Source organism: Octopus bimaculoides, chromosome 18 (assembly GCF_046866305.1).
Source record: "Octopus bimaculoides isolate indiv1 chromosome 18, ASM4686630v1, whole genome shotgun sequence".
NCBI classification, from domain to species: domain Eukaryota; kingdom Metazoa; phylum Mollusca; class Cephalopoda; order Octopoda; family Octopodidae; genus Octopus; species Octopus bimaculoides.
Window position 1 is genome coordinate 19,237,736 of NC_142945.1, and position 22,305 is coordinate 19,260,040.

Here is a 22,305-nt window from a genome sequence, read left to right on the forward strand (position 1 = left end):
ACATATACATATATATATATATATATACATATATATATATATATATATATATACATATATATATATATACATATACATATATATATATACATATACATATATACATATACATATATACATATACATATATACATATACATCATCATCATCATCATCGTTTAACGTCCGCTTTCCATGCTAGCATGGGTTGGACGATTTGACTGAGGACTGGTGAAACCGGATGGCAACACCAGGCTCCAGTCTGATTTGGCAGAGTTTCTACAGCTGGATGCCCTTCCTAACGCCAACCACTCAGAGAGTGTAGTGGGTGCTTTTACGTGTCACCCGCACGAAAACGGCCACGCTCGAAATGGTGTCTTTTATGTGCCACCCGCACAAGCCAGTCCAGGGGCACTGGCAACGATCTCGCTCGAAAATCCTACAGGAGCCAGTCAGGCGGTACTGGCAACGGCCACGCTCAAAATGGTGCATCTCATGTGCCACCCGCACAAGAACCAGTCCAGGGGCACTGGCAACGATCTTACTTGGCTTGCCGGGTCTTCTCACGCACAGCCCATTTCCAAAGGTCTCGGTCCGTAGTCATCGCCTCGGTGAGGCCCAATGTACGAAGGTCTTGCCTCACCACCTCAGCCCAGGTCTTCCTGGGCCTACCTCTTCCACGGGTTCCCTCAACTGTTAGGGTGTGGCACTTTTTCACGCAGCTATCCTCCTCCATTCTCACCACATGTCCATACCAGCGCAATCGTCTCTCTTGCACGCCACAACTGATGCTTCTAATGTTCAGCTTTTCTCTCAAGATACTTACACTCTGACGGGTATTCACATTGACATTACACATCCAACGGAGCATACTGGCTTCATTCCTTGCGAGCTTACGTATGTCCTCAGCAGTTACAGCCCATGTTTCACTGCCATGTAGCATGGTTGTTCGTACGCATGCGTCATACAGTCTGCCTTTTACTCTGAGTGAGAGTCCCTTTGTCGCCAGCAGGGGTAAGAGCTCTCTAAACTTTGCCCAGGCTATTCTTATTCTAGCAGCTACACTTTCAGCGCACCCACCCCCACTACTAACTTGGTCGCCCAGGTAGCGGAAGCTATCGACTACCTCTAGTTTTTCACCTATATATATATATATATACACACACATCTCAATAATGAATGATACTACTTGTAGCACACTGTAGCCATTGATATTATTGTAAATTATTAACAGAGAGAGAGAATGATTTATGGAATACATAAATAGCAAGCATTAACAGAGATGTACCAAACCTTCCAAGATAGTGAGCAGCTACAATAGGAATACTCAAAACACTACAACAATGTTTATATAAATGCAACAACACTTTAAGGAATGCTAACAAAAACAAGAGTTCTCAGTTATTTTTTTACATAAAATTCCTGAGAAGGTTTGACCCTATACTATATCATGTCTCTCCCTCAGGGAACAGGAGAACAGAATGTTAGGATCAAAAAGGAATAGTTAATAATTCTTGAATTGCTTCGTAGGTGAGCAAGTGAAATGAAAACATAAGTTGTAGCTAGAAATGAATATAATTATTTTAATAAAAATACTAATAGTCAACATTTTTAGCTGCATGATGGCAAACACCATAAAGGAGAGATAAACATTAACCTTTTAGCATTCAAACTAGTCGTATCCAGTCGAAATATTCTCTCTGTTTTATGTTCAAATCAGCCAAATCCAGTTTCTCACACCAACCCTACAATGTTATTCTAAAACTAAACAATCACATCATCAAAATCCCAAAGCTACAAGATATTGCATGACTAATTCAAAACCAAGTGAATAAATAAACATTACATTTGACAGAGTAATCTGAATGCTAAAGAGTTAAATAAGTTATATAACCTGCATTGATTCCTAATTTTAACCACTTCGCACCATTTGTCCTAAATGTTATTAAAAGAATAACCAACACAAAATTTCAGACATATATATATATATATATATATATATATATCCACTGTTGTTTATGAAGTACTAGTATCAGCAAACTATGACAACAAGCCCAAACAGAAATCAAGCATTATATCAGAGCAGTGGAAGGAAAAGTTAAATCCAAATCTAACAACCATCTTTTGACTTTTAGGCACCATAATAAGAGACATTCACTTCAGCTTTAATCTGGAAACTTAAAGATGAAGGGACATCAAATGGAAAATCTTTTCCAAAACCAAACCCTAATTTAATGGGTCAAAAAGATGTTCAGTATGTTCTCTTGAAAAACTATCAGTCTTAAAGAACTTGAGAGCTTCCAATGACTATGTAAATTCCAGGACAAGAATTTTTTTTCTTTATGTCTGTATTCTAAGAAATAAATCTTGGCAGAATTTTAAAAATAGGCCACCAGACACTGTAAACCAGTAACAGCCTATGGTTTTTTTTTTTTTTTTTTTTTTTTTGACATTTATTTATTGTAATATTACCACCCCTGTACTTTTCTTTCTGTCTTCTTCCTTGTGAGCATCCCTTGTACATACTGACAAACAAAACCTTATGAACTCCCTAAACAGATTTAACACCTACAAGAACTAGAATCTTATTGAAGTGCAACTTATGAAACAATGATAAAACAAGTAACATAAGGTTAACAGCCAGCAACTTGTACAAATAAACAAGTATATCAAATGTATACATCCCATCAGATACCTATCAGATATCATTATGGTTTCAATACCTGGAAAGTACCACTCAACCAAGTGGTGCCGACAGTGTTGAAGATTTAAACTTTACCTGGGAATTAAGACATAAGTGCTGTATGTTCATTATACTAACACTTATTGTTACTAAACACAAACACCAAATCTCAAGCATAAAACAAGACATACAGCAACCATGCATGAAGGTTGGCTAAAATGTTCATAGGCCAACCAAGATATTTCATTGAATGCAATCAAATGTGCTTTGTTTTTCAACATAGTTCCCGCTTACAGTCCACACACACACTTATTCCATTGGTGTTGCAGTGTTTGGATCCCATTGGCGAAGAAGTTTCCATCATGCTGGTCAAAAAAGTCATCAACAGCAGATATGACATCATCATCGTGATGTTGGGTCGCAGCCGAGTGTTTTTTCATGTTGGGGAAATGATAGTCAGATGGGGCCAAATCAAGAGAATAAGGAGGGTGATCAACCAGTTCAAAATCAGAGTCATGCACAGCACCATTGAAACCAAGAACTTGTGTACTGGAGCATTGACCTGAAGAAACAAGACCCTTTCGTCAGTTTTCTTGGGTGTTTGGTCTTGATAACCTTTTGTAACTGCTTCAACAAGTTGACATAGTACTCTCCATTGATGGTGTGGCCCTTTTGAGGATAGTCATATATATATATATATATATATATATAAACAAATAGTAAATGAGTATATGCATATATACGTTATATATATGGGGTTGGCAAGTTGTATTGGGAAACTGTTTTTCACTAGTGTAGTAGTTTTTACTTATAAATTCATAAAAATAAGTTTTGTGCAAATCAAAAGACACCATGTACTAAGCAGAAAAAGAAGTTATGCCCTTTTCAAGCCAACTCTTCGCTCTAACTGCCATTTATGGTAATAGCCAATTCAAATATATCTAAACACTTGTGCAAGGCATAGACATTACATTATTCCCTTTCTAACAAACAGTGCTTATTGAAGACAAAGGAAAAACAACATTACCTTGAAAATATTTGACTTCTGTGCAAGTCCCATCAGTGATAAATAGCCACCTATAGAAGAATGAAATAGAAAATCAGAAAAACCATAAATTGGTGACAGCACATTATAACCAGTGTCTCGAATATATATATATATATATACTATGGCACTCTGTCAGTTACGATGACGAGGGTTCCACATGATCTGATCAACGGAACAGCCTGTTCGTGAAATGAACATGCAAGTGGCTGAGCACTCCACAGACACGTGTACCCTTAATGTAGTTCTCAGGGAGATTCAGCATGACACGGAGTGTGGCAAGGCTGGCCCTTTGAAATACAGGTACAACAGAAAGAGGAAAAAAGAGTGAGAGAAAGTCGTGGTGAACGAGTACAGCAGGGATCACACCACCAACCCACCTGCCGGAGCTTCATAGAGCTTTAGGTGCATTCACTCAATAAACACTCGCAATGCCCGGTCTGGGAATCGAAACTGCAATCCTATGACCGCAAGTCTGCCCTAACCACTGGGCCATTGCACCTCCACACATATATATATATATATATATATAATGTATGAAGAAGCAGTAAAAAGCTAACTAGAAATACATGTATGAAAATAGAACAAAACAAGTCAAAGACTAAAATGATTTTCATTTTTCCAGCTGCTATGGTGAGATAACTCCTGACATGTTTTAGTCTTATGATCTCACAGTGAAGCATAATGTTTAACATGCTTGCCAACTGGTGGTGAAAGAAACATTAAGCAAATGTACAAGGTTTATATATTTTTGTTGGCATAAAAAATTAAAAGGTTTAGAAATTAAGTCATTCAGAAACATCATCCTTATGAAAAACAATACGTAAGATTTTTCATTACTACTTTGACAGTAATCATGACGGCTGTTAGGCTTTACTGACAAGGTTGGATTAAGATAGAAATGTGACCAGATTTATCTCCCATAACCTAAAAAAATGGAAAATTAAAATTAATCACCGATAATGTTTCCCTGTCTTCTCTGCACATATTTAATAATTTAGATTTTTTTAATGATATTTCATGCATTAAATATGTTTAACTTATTTACTTTTTTTATGTAATCAGAATATCTCAATAATGTGAAAGCCTTGAGCAATTTTGAAACAGAAAATACTTGAAAGCTCTCAAATCATTGAGATGTACTGATTGCATGAAAAACAACAAATAAGTTTAACATAGAAATTAGCCTTTAAATGTTATCAACGTATTGAATAGAAAATTAAAGCAAACTAATTTAAGTTTGAAATATATAAATTCTAAAGAGAAAAGCTAAATGAAAGAAATGCCATACATCTCTGTCTTATCAAGAACCCTAATACACATTCTGATTTGCTGCTGTTAAGTGTATGTGGTGTAGTGCTGGAGTCTGAATTAGTTCTGACTTTTTCCACTATCCAATCAATTCCTATGTGTTTGTAGGTACTTGTAGCAGCCATATCAGAAGTGGGCAAGATGTGTGTGTATATGTGAGTGTGCGATGATATACATCAGCGGTTCTCAATCATTCTTTTACCTATGTGTCCCCCTGATTCCTATTTTACTTGGATGGACCCCCAGATGTTTAAAAATCTTTTTGCATTTTCATAATTAAATATTATTAGGAATTGTGTATTAAAAAAATTGTAAAAATATTTTGTGTATTGTAGAAGTATGACCAATTTATTGCACATGAACTTTAACAACAAAATCTTATATGGACTCCCCCCCCCCCCCAATGGCAATATGAACCCAGTTGAGAACCACTGAAATACATGATTGAACTGTAAAAAAAAATTAGAATATACAATTAAGGGAGAGAACTTCAGAAGACTGTACAGATAATTAATAAAGAAATGTACCTATCTCCACGATAGGTGTAACATCATCTATCTATATACATAAAATTCTGTCTCTCGGTCAGTTCCCTATGCATTCTCAAGCAGTTCAACCAAATCAAATGAATTTTTACAAGGTAATAGTATCTGAGCCCATGAATGTCAACATGTAATTTTTTTTTTTTCACTTGGATTAAAACAATATAACAGCAGCACTGGTTTGATATTACATAAAAGAAAAAGATATTGTATATTCTAATTTTTTTACAGTTCAGTCATGTATTTCAGTGGTTCTCAACTGGGCTTCATTTTGCCCTTGGGGTTCCATATAAGATTTTGTTGTAAAAAGATCTATATTGTAATGTGAAAGTGCTTGCGCCTTCTTTGAGAGATGAGAGGGAAAAAATAATCTTTGTGCATTTCAGAAGGTTAAATGTTTTAAAAAAAGAACAGAGCAAGTATATAATAAATTCTCTTCAACCTGTTTAAGTTAAAATACACCATGGAGCAAATTAGCATCTGTAACGATCTCCTGCCAACTTACCATAAGACCAACCATGAATGGCTACTCTGTTCAAGTCAATGAAGTCCACGTGTGATGAAAGCCAATGCAATCCTGCTACTTGGTCCTCTAATTCAACATTACCCTGAAAATAAATACAAACCAAGTTAATATGATAAACAGCAACAGTGAAGATAGGTGCCAGGCAATTTACTGTCAATGTCATTTATTACTTATCAATTAACATACATCGGATTAGAAATTTTACCTTGATATATATATTTAATATGGCTGAGATGGTAAAGATGATCAAGGTAATAGCAAAATGGGTATTATGCTTTGCAGTATAGAGTTTGAAACAGCCATGGCTTGGATTCAGACTTTTGTCATTTCAAATTTATCATTAATTCTATCAATATCTAAATAATTAGTAATACAGTAATGTTGATCCAACAGATTACTCTCCCCCACTAACAATCACTTAAGTGTAGCAGTACTCACTTGCATCCAGCTAAAAATTTTTTCTATGGTTTCATGTACAACAAAATCAGATCCTTCCGATTTTTAATGTTAAAATATAAGATTGTTACTTTACATCTCTACTGAAATGAATATTTTTCCCCACTTTTTTTCTATGATTATAAAAGATGTTCAGCCATGAGTTATTTAATATATTCCTTAAAACATTAAGTAAAATATAAGAAACTACTGACCAAACAGCCATTTATATGACTTTCAAACTTGAGGCCTCGATGACAGGATCCTCGTCCATCTATAAGAACAACTGAATATCCCTGAGTGGCTAATGTATGTAAACGGAGAAACCTAAAATATAACAAAAATTCATTCAATGAAAATAAAATGTACATTCAAATGGAAAACTATTGGTCAACAAAGATAAGGCTTCTGGTAAATTGATACAAAAATAAGTAAATTAACTTGCTTAGTTTATACATATATATTTCTAGTTGGGTAAAATTATCCAACTTTAAATCCCAATAACATTTTTCAAAAATTTTTCTGGAACAAATGAATAACAAAATTGGATTTAGCCTAAAAAATTACATCAATATACTAAATTTGAAAATTTTCACTTAATTTTAAAATTTCAAAATCTGTGCCAGCAACAGAAAAGACCCACAAAAGCACATAATCTAAGTTTCAAATTTGCCATCCTCCTGTGATAAACACAACAGCAATTAATATATTCTCATTTGAATCTGCTGGAACACATCAAGAATAAATATGCAGTTCATTGTTCTGAATTTCGCTTTTCACTGTATGATCAATTATTATTGGTTGGCAGATATCAGCATGAATCAGTGAACAGTTTATTTGCTAAAATTATAAACAAGACCATTGGCTCTTGTTAGATTCATCAATTCAAGAGGTACTTCTGGTTGATGAAAGACAATATGTCAAAACACCAGTGTCCCAGAATCCCTTGTACAAATAAATGGAGTGTGTTATGAACGCATATTCATCATAAAGGCGAAACTGTTCTCCTGTGACAAACTCTATTAGCGATTAGCAATATTCACATTTGAGCCTACCAGGAAGTATTAAGAATTAAATATACAAGTCATCATCACAGAGATTTTAACACTTGGTAAACAGACCAGCTTTTATAAAGAAACAAAAGTTTTCCAAACTAATTGCATACAAAAGTTGCAGTCCTTCTTAATAGGATGTATAAAAGCTAATGATGATGACAGTATGATAATGTTGTTACAATTTTGAGCAAAGAAAATCTGATGTAAAAGTCACACAACCATTACCAACTATCTGATAGAGATTGACTTACTTGAGACCTTTAAAGGAGTTATTCACCAGTTGCACCTGTGGACCACCATATACAAACAATACTGTTGGATATTTTACTCCAGGTTCCATATTGTAAGGTTTGTAACACATCCCATACAGCTGACAGCCATCTTCAGTCATGAAATCAAACAGAATTGGAGGTTGGTATTCAGATTCATCCACTGAAAATTGAAATAAAAGAACAACGGAATGAATTAATTGTGATAATGGAACGTTATACATACTAAAAAATACTTCAAGAAATTCATCACCATCATCACCACCACCACCACCATCACACTTCTACCTTTTCTCATAACAGCTCTGATAATATTAGAACCCAACAAATTCTAAAATTCCCTAAAAGTCATTTAAGAAACTTCAATTTTAATTATGGTTTGATATATCCAGTAATAAATGCAATGTACCATATACTTGTGTAAATCCATCAAGCCAACCAACCTAAATGGAACATAGCAGTGCTGCATGTATAGCAACAATCTGACAAGTATTTAATACAGAACGAATATTCATTGTTAAATAGAGTATCAATCTATAAAACTTTTACTTACTCCAACGTTTCATGTATAAATATAACTATTTTCCAAAATCAGTCAACATATGCTACTGTTGCAATTATCAATGGGAAATTTGATATGCATGCATACATGCTCTCAAAGCAGAATTTATCAGCAAAACCTCTGCACTCCTACCAGACATGTGTACACCTAAACACTAAATTTCCTTATCTCTAATTTTCCACCCACTTACAATTCAAATGAACTGCAGATTCTTCAACAAGCTTTTCCTTCTTGACCCTGTAACCACCTTTTCTCTCTTTCTGAAGAGATAAAAAATTTCTTTTAGTTAGCTCCTTAACTCTTTAGTATTCAGATTACTTTGTCAAATGTAATCCTTATTTATTTATACTGTTTTGAATTTGTCGTACATTGTCTTGTAGCTTTGAGATTTCAATGGTGTGATTGCATAGTTTTAGAATGATATTGTAGGGGAGGTGTGAGAGGAATGAACAGTTCAGTTTGAACAGAAAACTGGTAGGATATTTGGGCCAGGTATGGTCAGTTTAAATGCTAACGGGTTAACCCCTAGCTCCACCCAGCCAGGCTGCTTCAAACACATCGTTTACTGATGTCACATCTGTCTCATCATTTCAAACACCACAAAGATAACTGACTGAAAATCTGAGTAAAATATCATCCAAAACTTTGGCTGTACCTCATGTGTTGCACTGCAAATAAACTCTGTAATTCATTGTATATATGTAGCCATAATGGAACACCATTTGGGAGACTAGTTTAGTGAATAAATCTGTTATTTACAAAAACTCTCAGAACAATACCATGACCCTAAAATTTGAATTCTTCAAACCCCTCCTTCAACCCCTCTCAATGTTCAGAAATTACCATTCAACATGGATCCTCTCAAAGTCATTAACAACAAAAGAAATGACTTCCATTTACAATTAGCACAGCTCTCCATCAGGCATATTTATAAATAATTATTCCTTTTCTGATCTTAATACCTCCACTTGTACATTTTTCACACATACAAGTGTTCATATAGATATATATGCACATAGACACACAATCACACCTCATATAACTATGCATTACATGGCTTTCTCTAATTACCTCACCACCATTGCTTCTCTGCTTGTCTGAATATGTGTGTGTACATTAATAGGTATTTATAGTCTTACACTACTACAACCTTTTAGCACCTCCCTGACTGAGATCATCTAGCTCAGGGGTTTTCAAACTTTTTGACTTGCAGACCCCTTTATATTTCAGGCTTTACCTTAGGGACCCCCTTATAAACGCATATGAAATTTATGCATAAATATTTGCTTAAAATAACATATTTTTACATTCATTTATTTAACAGTATATAACAAATAGGTTTATTGTCAATTAAAAGATTTCGATTAAAAAACATATATAAAATCAAATTGTCCATAAAAAGTATTTGCTGTCCACGGACCCCCTGTCTTGTCCTTGCGGACCCCCTGTGGTCCACGGACCACAGTTTGAAAACCCCTGATCTAGCCAATGTATCTCATTACTGTCCTTTCCGCCACCTTTCATTTTGTCACCTTGGCTGTTGACCTCCTATCAACACCATTTCCAGCTGGTTACTAACTCTCCTTTACTCTTCCTACTTTACCTCTTTTCCTCCTCAAGACATTCTTCACACCTTTGGGCTCAGCATCACCGTAAGTATTGCTAAGCAGTTCTTTCACTGACAAGAGATGTTGATTAAAACATCATTATTCTCATCCCTTGCTCTCTCTACCGTGCCAAACTGGGAAACTTTACCAACTGACGATATTCTCTGTTCGTCAACAAAATATTGCGCCGAGGCAATAAAAGTGAAGACACGGCACCCAGCACCATTTTTTACAGGAGTTTTAAACTTTGAAAATATTGCACACAGAGAAAACTTTATCAACGTGTTTACATTAAATAGGCCTCTGAGTTGCATAACGTTTAACTAAAAAAAAAAAACAAGAGAAAATATATGTGGAATCTAAACTTGATAAAAGGACTCTCGTGACAAAATATAGCACCAGTCCAAACAAAAATTGAAAGGTTAAAACAAATAATTATACAAAACTTAAGAACACAAACAACAATATGAATTCATTATAATCTTGACTAAGTTGTACTCAAACAATTACTTTTTATGTACGCTATCTATATTAGTTGGACTGCTACATCTTGATTGTTGCTTTCACTGTTTTGGCTATTGTATGCTCCAGCCTTCTTCAAATGTCTTGTGTCAAACTTGGTTGTTGCATCAGAATTTCAAAACTAAGTCTTTATTTGATCCATGGGGGTTTGATCCATGGGGGTGTGGTACAATGAGAAAACAATGTACCCCTGTGGATCAAATAAAAGGTTAGGTTCAAAATTCTGAATCAAGAACCGAGTTCAACAGAAGACACCTGAGAAGGCTAGAGCATACAACAGCTGAAATGTGGTGAAAGCAACAATCAAGATGAGGACACCAGTCTGATTAATGCAAATCAAGTACATAATATAAATTCCTCGTCTCAGAAATATAGAATTGTATTACTCTTTATCTTGGCGGCAGAGATTTTATTACTATAATGAGTTGATCAAAAAACAGCATATACACAAGTACATTGTGTTTGAAGACTACAGACTGTCATATGTGAAGAGTTAACTCCATACCATTGGCACGTTTCAAGCATTCCAAGTGATAAATCTGCTCAAAGCGACACTACAACCCAACAATAAGGAGAGCTAATTCATTCTTTTAGGGTGATAATCCATATCAGAACAGTAGAAATAAGGGAGACGTGGAACAGAAACAAACCAATACTTGCATCTATTAAATACATACTGGGTTTGATGAGGTGTCCTAAAGGTTCAGAAGAAAGTTGTTCATTGAATTCCGTTAGTCTGCGAACACAGCATCGTGGGGGGCATTCCAAACTACTGTACACGGTTACAAACATTGAACAATCCTATAACAAATAAAATATGTATATAAGTGGACCAGTGATTAGCTTGCTGCAGCCTTATGTTCAACAACAAAACTGTTCAATTTCTTGAAATGTGGAAAAGAGAAAAGATCATTGAAATTAGTAATCAGATAAAGAAACTTAGCTCTATTATTTCAGAAAACAAAATTTAATTCCAAACATTTCCCTACTTTTTAATTTTCAGTTTTGAGAGGAAAGAAAGCAGTGCCCATGATCCTCCAAGACTAGAGAGAAGGAGGAAATATAATCAAACAGGAGACCTGGCTTAAATGCTTGTAATGGACAGACTCAGCTAAAGGCACCCAAAGAGTCAAGTGGTGGTGTTAAAACAGGTGACAAATTCCGTCTACCACACAAGTAGGCAATGGCAGGAATTGAACTCAAAATGGAAAGAATTGGAACAAATACTACAAAGTATCCAGTCTGACATTTTTACTGTCCTGTCAATTCACCAGCTTGGATTAGTATTGCTTTAAAAACTCCCAAAAGGATAAAAAACAAAGTTGACTTTGGCAAGATTAGAACTCAGAGCACTAAGTATAAGAACAAATATCACAAAGCAGTCTATCTGATACTCTAATAACTCAGCCAATTCCCCACTAAACTTAATATGTGTATAAAAACTTTTTGAAAATGATTTTGCTATTTAGAATAAAAAATATAAGCATTTTACTTTGAATTCAGAGTACCTTGTTTAAAATTATTTGAATTACAAAATGTTCAGTGCTTTATCTCTTTAGCATTTAAACCAACTATAACTGGCCCTGTTTTATATTAAAACTGGCCAGATCTGGCCTCTCACACTTACACTGTATTTCTAACGATAAACAATCACATCATCAAAATTTTGAAGCTACAAGATAATGCATGATTAATTCAAAACAATGAGAATAGATAAGCATTACATTTGATAGACTTAGCAGAATGCTAAAGCACTGTATACTGATTAAATTTTATAGTTTACGTAACATACTCCCCTTCTAAGCTTACACTACCCTGACATATTGCTACTCTATGTGATTTTTCTTGAATTATAACAGAAATATGAAGTGAACATTATTTAAGATGAATTTTATTTATACTTACATTATTGAAAGACACATAATGAGAAAAACCTAACTCAGTTAGCCTGATTGGTTCAGCAGGATACAAATAAGATACAACATACCTAAGAAAAACAAATTAGAAATTTAGCAAAACAGAAAAGTTCATATTTATATCTACTTAATATTTCTTCAGACAATGAGTATGTTGACTTTAAAGAGAGTTATGGTAGTGAAACTAGAGCAGTGGGTAATTAACAATCTTTTACATTATCTTTACATTTTATTTAGTACGTGTTTCAGTCAAATAATTGCAGCCATGCTGGGGCACCACCTTGAAGTGTTTTAGTCAAACAAATCGACCTCAGGATTTATCTTCTAAGTTTGGCACTTATTTTATCAGTCACTATTGCCAAACAGCTAAGTTACAGGGACATTACCCCAACACCAGTAGTCAAGCAATGATGGCAGACAAATACAAAGAAATATATATATATATATATATATATATATATATATATATATATGATAGGCTTCTTTCAGTTTCCATCTACCAAATCCACTCGCAAAGCTTTGGTCATCCCAAGCTATTGGTTCTTATTTTATCAGTCTCTTTTGCCAAACTGCTAAATTTCGGGGATGTAAACACACCAACACTGGATGTCAAGCAGAAGTGAGGAACAAACACAGACACAAGGACACAAACATACAAGACGGGCTTCTTTCAGTTTCCGTCACAAGGCTTTGGTTGACCCAAGGTTATAGAAGAAGACATTTGCCCAAGTGTCTTCTACTTGGGACTGAATCCAGAATCATGTGGTTGGGAAGCAAACTTCTTACTACACAGCCATGCCTACACCTATGCAGATATTTCTGACCCAGCTTATACAAATTCAATCCAATGGTACTAATTATTCTGTGTACAAATTATTTTATTCTGCTCTGAAGATGACAATTGACAATGTAAATCTTATTAGTTTCTCTATCAATTGTATGACAATTTTAAAAGTAATTTTTGTTTAAATTACTTACAAATGAGGTTCCAATACTGTATCCTTGAGGCCAGTAAAATAAACGCGCGCTTTTTCTTCATCAACAAAAAACTATAGAAGAGAATGGGAAAAAAATGTTAATTTCTTTGAGAAAAATTTTCATTAAATTAATAGTGTTATTTCAAATAATATAATTTTCAGCTATTAGTACTAGAAGATAGCCCATTATGAATATATGTTAGACTAGCTACAGTATCTTAAACCTATAATTATATCAATTTGGAGAAATATGAACACAAGAAAGTTTAGTGGTTAAAAAAAAACTAGAATCCTGAAACTTAACAGCAAAGAAATTAAAAACAGAGATAGTTTTACCTTTCCCAAAATCTTTAAAAAATTGTGAACTTAAATGACTTCAACTGAAAATCAAAATATAATATTATAAAACTATATTACATTGTTATTATATCATAATATTTTCCACTATGGGCACAAGGCCAGGAATTTGGGACATGGGGTTAGTCAATTACAGTGACCCCAGTGCTTAACTAGTGCTTATTTTGTCAACTGCAAAAGGATGAAAGGGGAAAGTTGACCTCCATGAAATTTGAACTCAGAATGAAAAGACAAATAAAATGCCACTAAGCATTTTCTCTGGAATGCCAATGTTTCTGCCAGCTTGCTGCCTTAAATAATATACTACCCAATCTAAAAGAAACATCTGAAAACCTTAGAAATACCCTACAATCTAGATGCATTGCAAAAGTCGGCATTACTTGGAACTGCATGCATATTGTGTAAAGTACTATCTGTCTGAGGTCTTTGTTGTGACTTGACAAACAGTACAAACTCTCAGTAGACACAATATCTTAAATCACCAACCTCAAGATATTGTATACTGTGCGACATCTATAATAATAATAATAATAAAGATTTGATTTAAGCACTAGGTCAGCTATTTTGTAGGGGTGTCAAAAGCTTAAATAACGCTAGATGAAATAATATTAGTAGCCACAGCCAAACTAGACCACAGAAAATATGCACTGAAATAACATACGTTGACTAGAGAAGGTTGTAATCATTACGTAATTCAATATGGCTAAGACTGAAAAATCTCCTTATAGAATTAAGACTTTGTAGAAAATGTAATGAAAAATACTAACCTCTTTCGGTAAAACTTCCCATTCTCCAGAAGTTAATGTCACCTCAAAAATTATGTTAGGTTTGAAATATTCTAAAATAAAATTTATAAAGGTTTATAAGTGGAAATAATTCTTTTTATGAAATATAATTTTAACTGCAAACAAATTTATATGGTAATATGGGTTTCATATTCTGGCGCAAGGCCAGCAATTTTCAGGTGAGGGGTAAAGTCAATTACATTGACCCCAGTATTCAACTGGTACTTATTTTATCAAACCTGAAAGAATGAAAGGCAAAGTCAACCTCAGCAGAATTTGAACTCAGAACATAAAGATATAGACACAATGTTGCTAAGCATTTTGCCCAGCATGCTAATGATTCTGCCAGTTCACCACCTTAAATTTAGAAGTTAGTATTAAGATTTAAACATTTGAGAAAAAGCAATTAATACATTCTTTTACTAGTCTCAGACATAGAGTACCACCTTTTAGGGTACAGTAGATAACATTGAGCCCTGCAATATCTACTTTATTGAGCCCATACAGATGAAAAGTAAATTAGACATAGGTAAGATTTAAACTCACAGCATAAAGGGATGTAAACAATTAGCATAAAATATTTTGTCCAATGCACCAGTGATTTCGCCATCCACCCACTTATATAAAGTTTATTTCATACTTAGTGTTATGTACAAGGCTTTTGTTGACCCAAAACTATAGCAGAAAACAATGTGCTGTGCCAGGATATTGAACCCAAACCATGTGATAGGGAAGTAAATTTATGAACCTTGCAACCATGTGAGCACTCATTTTTTATCCCTATTTTTTTTACTGAAATTCTCTAATACAACTGGCACTCCATCGGTTACGACGAGGGTTCCAGTTGATCCAATCAACAGAACAGCCTGTTTGTGAAATTAACGTGCATGTGGCTGAACACTCCACAGACACATGTACCCTTAATGTAGTTCTCAGGGAGATTCGGTGTGACATAGAGTGTGACAAGGCTGGCCCTTTAAAATACAGGTATAGGAAAATAATCACAGAAATATTTCTATTTCTCAAGCAAAAAAATGGTGTCATCATCATCATCATCATCATCGTTTAACGTCCGCTTTCCATGCTAGCATGGGTTGGACGATTTGACTGAGGACTGGTGAAACCGGATGGCAACACCAGGCTCCAGTCTGATTTGGCAGAGTTTCTACAGCTGGATGCCCTTCCTAACGCCAACCACTCAGAGAGTGTAGTGGGTGCTTTTACGTGTCACCTGCACGAAAACGGCCACGCTCGAAATGGTGTCTTTTATGTGCCACCCGCACAAGCCAGTCCAGGGGCACTGGCAACGATCTCGCTCGAAAATCCTACAGGAGCCAGTCAGGCGGTACTGGCAACGGCCACGCTCAAAATGGTGCATCTCATGTGCCACCCGCACAAGAACCAGTCCAGGGGCACTGGCAACGATCTTACTTGGCTTGCCGGGTCTTCTCACGCACAGCCCATTTCCAAAGGTCTCGGTCCGTAGTCATCGCCTCGGTGAGGCCCAATGTACGAAGGTCTTGCCTCACCACCTCAGCCCAGGTCTTCCTGGGCCTACCTCTTCCACGGGTTCCCTCAACTGTTAGGGTGTGGCACTTTTTCACGCAGCTATCCTCCTCCATTCTCACCACATGTCCATACCAGCGCAATCGTCTCTCTTGCACGCCACAACTGATGCTTCTAATGTTCAGCTTTTCTCTCCAATTTAAAAAAAATTATCTTACCATCAAAAGTACATCTTTCAAAATCAATAACAGATTCAGTCATGTGTTGTAGCCGAGATTTAATTAAATACAAATGGCGGAAGCCAGTTTTTTCACTAGACCAGAGGAACGTAATTTCATCGTCTTTTTCTTGAGGGAAAAAGTGTAATAAATTGTGTACCTGAAAGAAACATATATATAAATATAAGCACATTTTGATATTATTCAAAAAGAAAAAAAGCTCTTTAAAATGTAAAATATGTAGTACAAATATTAATAATAATGCTATGGCACAGGTAAGGCAGTGTGGTAAGAAGTTTGCTTCCTGACCATAGTTTTGAGTTCAGTACCTTGAGTTCAGTACCGGCATGGTACCTTGAGCAAGTATCTTCTACTAAAGCCTCAAGTCCACCAAAGCCTTATGAGTGGATTTGGTGGACAGAAATTAAAAGAAACCTGTCATATATGTTCACATGTGTGTGCATGTATGTGTTATTGTCTCCTCACCTTGGAATCATGTAATAATTGTAAGCAAGTGTCACCACCATCTCAGCGGTGTCATCTGTTTCCAATCTTCTGTGAAAATATGTCTGGTCATGAGAAATATTACTGTACTTGGAAACAGGTGAGGAGTAGTGACAGTAAGGGTATCTGGCCATAAAAATCCACCTCAACAAATTCCATTCAACCCATACAAGCATGGAAAAGTGGGTGTTAAAATAGTGATGATATATTATATAAGTGTGTTTTTCTTTTTTTTTTTGATGGTGGATTATTGTTAAAAAGATGGAACTTCTTGACTTGTTTATGTCTTACAACAAAAAGTCAAAATAATAAAATCTAACTTGGCACTTAACTCTGAGCAATAAGAAAATTTGAATAGTAAGCACATAGCAACATCTGTTCACTTAGGCATTTAAAGCTTTGGAACAAAATTTATGCATATACTGATCTGTTATTCAGTGCTTATGGATCAATAAACAGTAACAATACATATTATCATGGAATATAACCGGCTTCAAATGTCATCTTTGGCTTTATCACAAAAATTAAAATGGCATTTCAAATATAAATAATTTGTAGGTTAAGATGAAATAATTTGTAGGAAAAATGAAGCTTCTTGCTTGAAAAAGAAAGTAGGGGTATAGCTGCAGTTTTAATAGATTAAAGTTGACCTTATAAAAGGACTTTAATTTTCTTTGATGAGGTATAAAGCAGTTTTTTTTTTTTGAGGGGGGGGGTCCAAGGAAAAAAATGACACATTGAATGAAACTTTAATATATTACAGAGGTTTTAGTACACTAGGCAAAATGCTTAGCAGCATTTCATCCATCTTTACATTTTGAGTTCTAATTCTGCTGAGGTCGACTTTGCCTTTCATCCTTTCGGGATTGATAAAAGAAGTATTAGTTGAATACTGGGGGTCAATGTAATCGAATTACCCAATCCCCAGAAATTGCTGGCCTTGTGCCAAAATTTGAAACCAATATAGTACAGAAGTTTATTTTATAAAATGTTAAGGATTAAAAGGCAAAATCAACTACAGCAGAAATTAACCCAAGATGCCTAAACTAGAAATGGTAAAGCATTTAGTCTGATACACAAATGTCAAAATCCTTGACTACAGCAGAAATTGAACCCAAAACACCTAACTAGAAATAGTGAAGTATTTAATTTGACACATTGTCAAAATTCTAAGTCCTATTTCTATAAACACACTAAGAATATTACAGAAATATTATTACAAAAATATTGACATTTTGGATTCAAAATATGTAACAACTTGATTGAAAATGATGAGATGTCTTACATTAACCCAAATATCTGATTGATCTTCCACAAGTACATGAATCCTTGACATTAATGTAGATATATCCATCTCATGGGATTCATAAACAAAGCAATCTTCCGGGATGAGAACAAGTGCTAATCTGTCTTGCTGCCGTGAAAGTAGTTCTGCATATACACTGAAAATATTTAGAAACAAAAAAACATTTCAAAACAAAATTTCCTTCAATGCATACAAACATACTGATTTTTTTTTGTCTTTTTTTTTTACTTGTTTCAGTCATTAAACTGGGTACCACCTTAGAGAATTTTTAGTCAAATGAATCGACCCCAGTACTTATTTTTTTAAACCTGGTTCTTACTCTAGAAGTCTCTTTTGCAATGTAAAGTTTGACTGGATAAAGCAAACAACATTTGTATCAGCTATTATATAGAAGTTTTCATCAATTATATAGAAGTTTTCACAGACTTAGGACTCTAGATTTTTTTTTTTTTGGGTACCTTTCACAGTCATAGTAACCCAACCCATACCAGTATGGAATATGGACAATAAATGATGATGATGATTATATATGTATAACTTTTCTTCACGTATGTGCCATGGAAAACATCTTACCAAATTCTTTCTTCAAAATCTAAAACCAAGATTTGAGCCTATACCTCTTTGAAGGCAAAAGAGGTCAAACTATTCAGTTGTCATCACACTTCCATATCTTACATCAATTTCACATGATTTAACACAATTAAAGAACAGTGAAGTAGATATGCTTATTCATATACAAAACAAGCTCTCATAGATTATTTTTATTTTCCTTCTATCCACTGCAACTTACAATAAAATGCAGTACCACTGCTGGGGGAGGGGGGGGCAATGGAGGAGAAGATCCACCCTGAGCAATGTTTTTCTGGAGATGGTACTTCTGGGTCTGCCGTATAAGCCTGTACAGGTTTCGGGACCTGGTGGATAATGGCTGCTCCAAAAGGTACACACTCTAGCTTAAGCCACTGGTAAAATGCTATGATGTCTTTAGAGACGACAAGTTTGCAAAGCATTAATAAGTTGAAAAGCATCTCCTCCCACCCTTCTACTTGGTCAAGGTGCCAATCGATGGCAAGTTTTGCTCATGAATAGATTTGAATTCTGCAACACTGGAGTTTCTCCAGTGCGGTTTAGTATTGATTTACTTGCCCTTACTCAGCCTAAAATAAATATATCTAGAAAGAATAAATATACATTACAGGATGAGTGCTAAGCAGTGATGTGCATAAATACAAGATTATTACCAATTCAAGTATGCCTGGAACATATTTAAACCTGTAAGAAAGTTATTCACTGTGTTTTGTCATGGAGGAAATTTCTTGCTGTAGATAAATAATATAAATATCACAGGTGATATTGCAAGCCGATTTTAGATGTATTTACACCATTTGTCAACAGCAAGACATTTTCTCCATGGCAAAACACAGTGAATGGTTTTCTTACAGTTTCAAATATGCCCCAAGCATATTCGAACTGGAAATAAACATGTGTGTGTGTACATATATATATAATTGCAGTGTGGAAGGTGTTTATAAGCCATTTAAAATAACACAGTCAGCACACGATCTCAGATCAGGTCACTTGCTATGCAAGTACATCTCCGCAATATATATATATATCCCTCACTCAAGAGGTCTTGGTTTGCAATCAATGAGATCTCGCTAGCACTGATGACATGAAAAAGCACCAAGTACACTATTGTCTGTGATTGGCATTAGGAAAAGCAACCACCCACAGAAACCACACCGAACAGACATCGGAGCACAAGGCAGACCTTTAATCTAGCAGATCCTATCAAACCATCCAACCCATACCAGCATAGAATAAGGATGGTAAATGATGATGATGAAGCTACAAATTATTATTATATAGTTCTCTCTCTATCTCTCTCTCTCCTTACATCGGTAAAATATACCTTTCAGTGTTATTTTGAATCAAGAAAATCTGTGCTATTGTGTTTTAATGTCTACACCACATGGCAAAATACAATTCACAACCTTTTAACCAACAACTTTCAGACTAATTTAGTTGTTCATGAACTGCTAAAGACATAGTACAGTGGAATAAATTCCAGATCAGCTCAAAAAATAAAACAAACATTATTACATACTATTTGCCATCAGGGGTCCAATCAGCTCTCACTAAATACTCCATCCAAGGAAAAAACGTTTTCAGAGACGTACGCATGGTTTTGATTTCAGAATTCTCTGATATCTGAAGTAAATAAAAATGGCAATATATAAAGGTGTCAAGTCCATTCATTTTTTTAAATGTACAGGGTGTTCAGGTTAAATTTAACAATATTTTTATGTCTCCTTTTATCAGAAACAGCTTGATATATTGGTAAACAGTTAACAACATAGAAGAGCATAAAGATTAAAGTTGTAATTGAAAAAAAGTTAGCTAAAATGGAGGACTGGAAACCATCTGAATATTGGAAAAGAGTTACCAGTATCATGAGGATTTATATCAAGTGGTGATGGTTGGCACTCCGTCGGTTACGACGACGAGGGTTCCAGTTGATCCGATCAACGGAACAGCCTGCTCGTGAAATTAACATGCAAGTGGCTGAGCACTCCACAGATACGTGTACCCTTAATGTAGTTCTCTGGGATATTCAGCGTGACACAGTGTGACAAGGCTGACCCTTTGAATTACAGGCACAACAGAAGCAGGAAGTAAGAGTGAGAGAAAGTTGTGGTGAAAGAGTACAGCAGGGTTCGCCACCATCCCCTGCCGGAGCCTCGTGGAGCTTTTAGGTGTTTTCGCTCAATAAACACTCACAACGCCCGGTCTGGGAATCAAAACCGCGATCCTATAGCCGCGAGACTGCTGCCCTAACCACTGGGCCATTGCGTCTCCTATACCAGGTATCAAAATGCCAACATCATGACTGCTGCTGAATGCTCTGGGAACATTATGAAAGGTGTAAGATGTGACATGGACAGCTGGAGCAGAGACTACAAAGCTGTGGCCAGCAGGTCTTTGGGTGTGTCTTTGAACAGGGACTTAAGCTCAATTTAGGTGGTGATGTGAAGCTGCTGAGGACTGTGGTCAATTTCTGGCTGGAGAGGGTTGTTGCTGGAAGGCCATATGTGTAGCAGCAGGATTTAGCTTCTTGCCATACCTCCAGAAAGAATCAGAAGTGGTTGTTGAAGAATTTCTACAACTTCACCAACCAGTTTCTAACCTCCTAATTCCACCGACTATAACCCCATGGATTACTATGTGTGGGGTGCAGTTGAGAAAGACACTATCCACTTTGCCCACAACACTAAGGCCACGGTGGTAGTCAAGATCAAGGAGGGGTTCCAAGATCTTTCCAGGGGCACAATAAGAAATACAAGCACTATGTTTCTGAGCTGATTTGACGCTGTGGTGCAAGCTGAGGGTGGCGACTTTGAGTAAACTATTATCTCCAAGCTATAATCTAGTTGATATTCTTTTACTTTTTTAAAATAAATTTTGTTTTTGGACAAGATATTGTTCTCTTTTCCTTTTACAGAAACTATCAAATTTAACCCAAATACCCTGTACAAACTGTTTCATTTTTACTGTGTTTGAAAAGTAAAAAAAAAAACCACCTACTTCTAATTACTACACATCTCCCTATCTCTCTCTCATACATATATTACGCACACTGAATTCTTTCCCATTCATTTACTGATTTCAATCACTGGACTATGGCCATGCTGGAGTACCACTTTCAAGTGGTTTTTTTTTAGCTTTTTTTTTTGTTTCTTTCTTTTTAGTTGATATCTAGCCCAGTCCTTATTTTATTGTTCTGTATTAGAACATCATTATTTGATTTTTTTTTTTTCTATTTTGCACCAATAATAATGTTTTCAACAAAAAGGTTTTCCAAAAAGCAATCAAGTGCCAAAAATTTAAAATAGGAAGAAACAGTTTAACCCATAAACTGCGATAGGCCACCTCAGTGGCCAATGCTACAGTGCAATAGACCACCTCAGTGGCCAATGCGACAGGTCATGTGCGTAGCCACGGAAGTAGAGCGTGATCTGACCTAATTTTGATGACGTATAATGTTATAATGTATGCACACGATACCCTTTCACCCCAGAAACAGTGTAGCCAATCACGGAAGGTGTTAAGAAACACTGAGTATTTTTCTCGAGTGATAGATCAATGTTGATCTTTACCCAAAATAGGCTCAGCAGTTTGTGTTACATACAGCAAAATCCC

The 22,305-nt window shown here is 35.5% G+C and overlaps 1 protein-coding gene across 3 annotated transcripts in view; it reads right to left on the reverse strand.

Moving 5' to 3' along the window:
- The window catches only part of LOC106882202 (dipeptidyl peptidase 9), a 98,405-nt gene that overhangs the window by 10,521 nt on the left and 65,579 nt on the right, over positions 1 to 22,305 (reverse strand). For all 3 annotated transcript variants that reach the window (XM_052974482.2, XM_052974481.2, XM_089365894.1), the window contains exons 7-17: positions 20,213 to 20,316; positions 18,085 to 18,241; positions 16,296 to 16,455; positions 14,554 to 14,624; positions 13,431 to 13,501; positions 12,442 to 12,523; positions 11,214 to 11,337; positions 7,828 to 8,008; positions 6,737 to 6,848; positions 6,066 to 6,168; positions 3,690 to 3,739 (exon numbers count right to left, since the gene is read on the reverse strand). In XM_052974482.2, the coding sequence (XP_052830442.1) occupies positions 3,690 to 3,739; positions 6,066 to 6,168; positions 6,737 to 6,848; positions 7,828 to 8,008; positions 11,214 to 11,337; positions 12,442 to 12,523; positions 13,431 to 13,501; positions 14,554 to 14,624; positions 16,296 to 16,455; positions 18,085 to 18,241; positions 20,213 to 20,316 (1,215 nt within the window). The remainder of the gene's footprint in view (positions 1 to 3,689; positions 3,740 to 6,065; positions 6,169 to 6,736; positions 6,849 to 7,827; positions 8,009 to 11,213; positions 11,338 to 12,441; positions 12,524 to 13,430; positions 13,502 to 14,553; positions 14,625 to 16,295; positions 16,456 to 18,084; positions 18,242 to 20,212; positions 20,317 to 22,305) is intronic.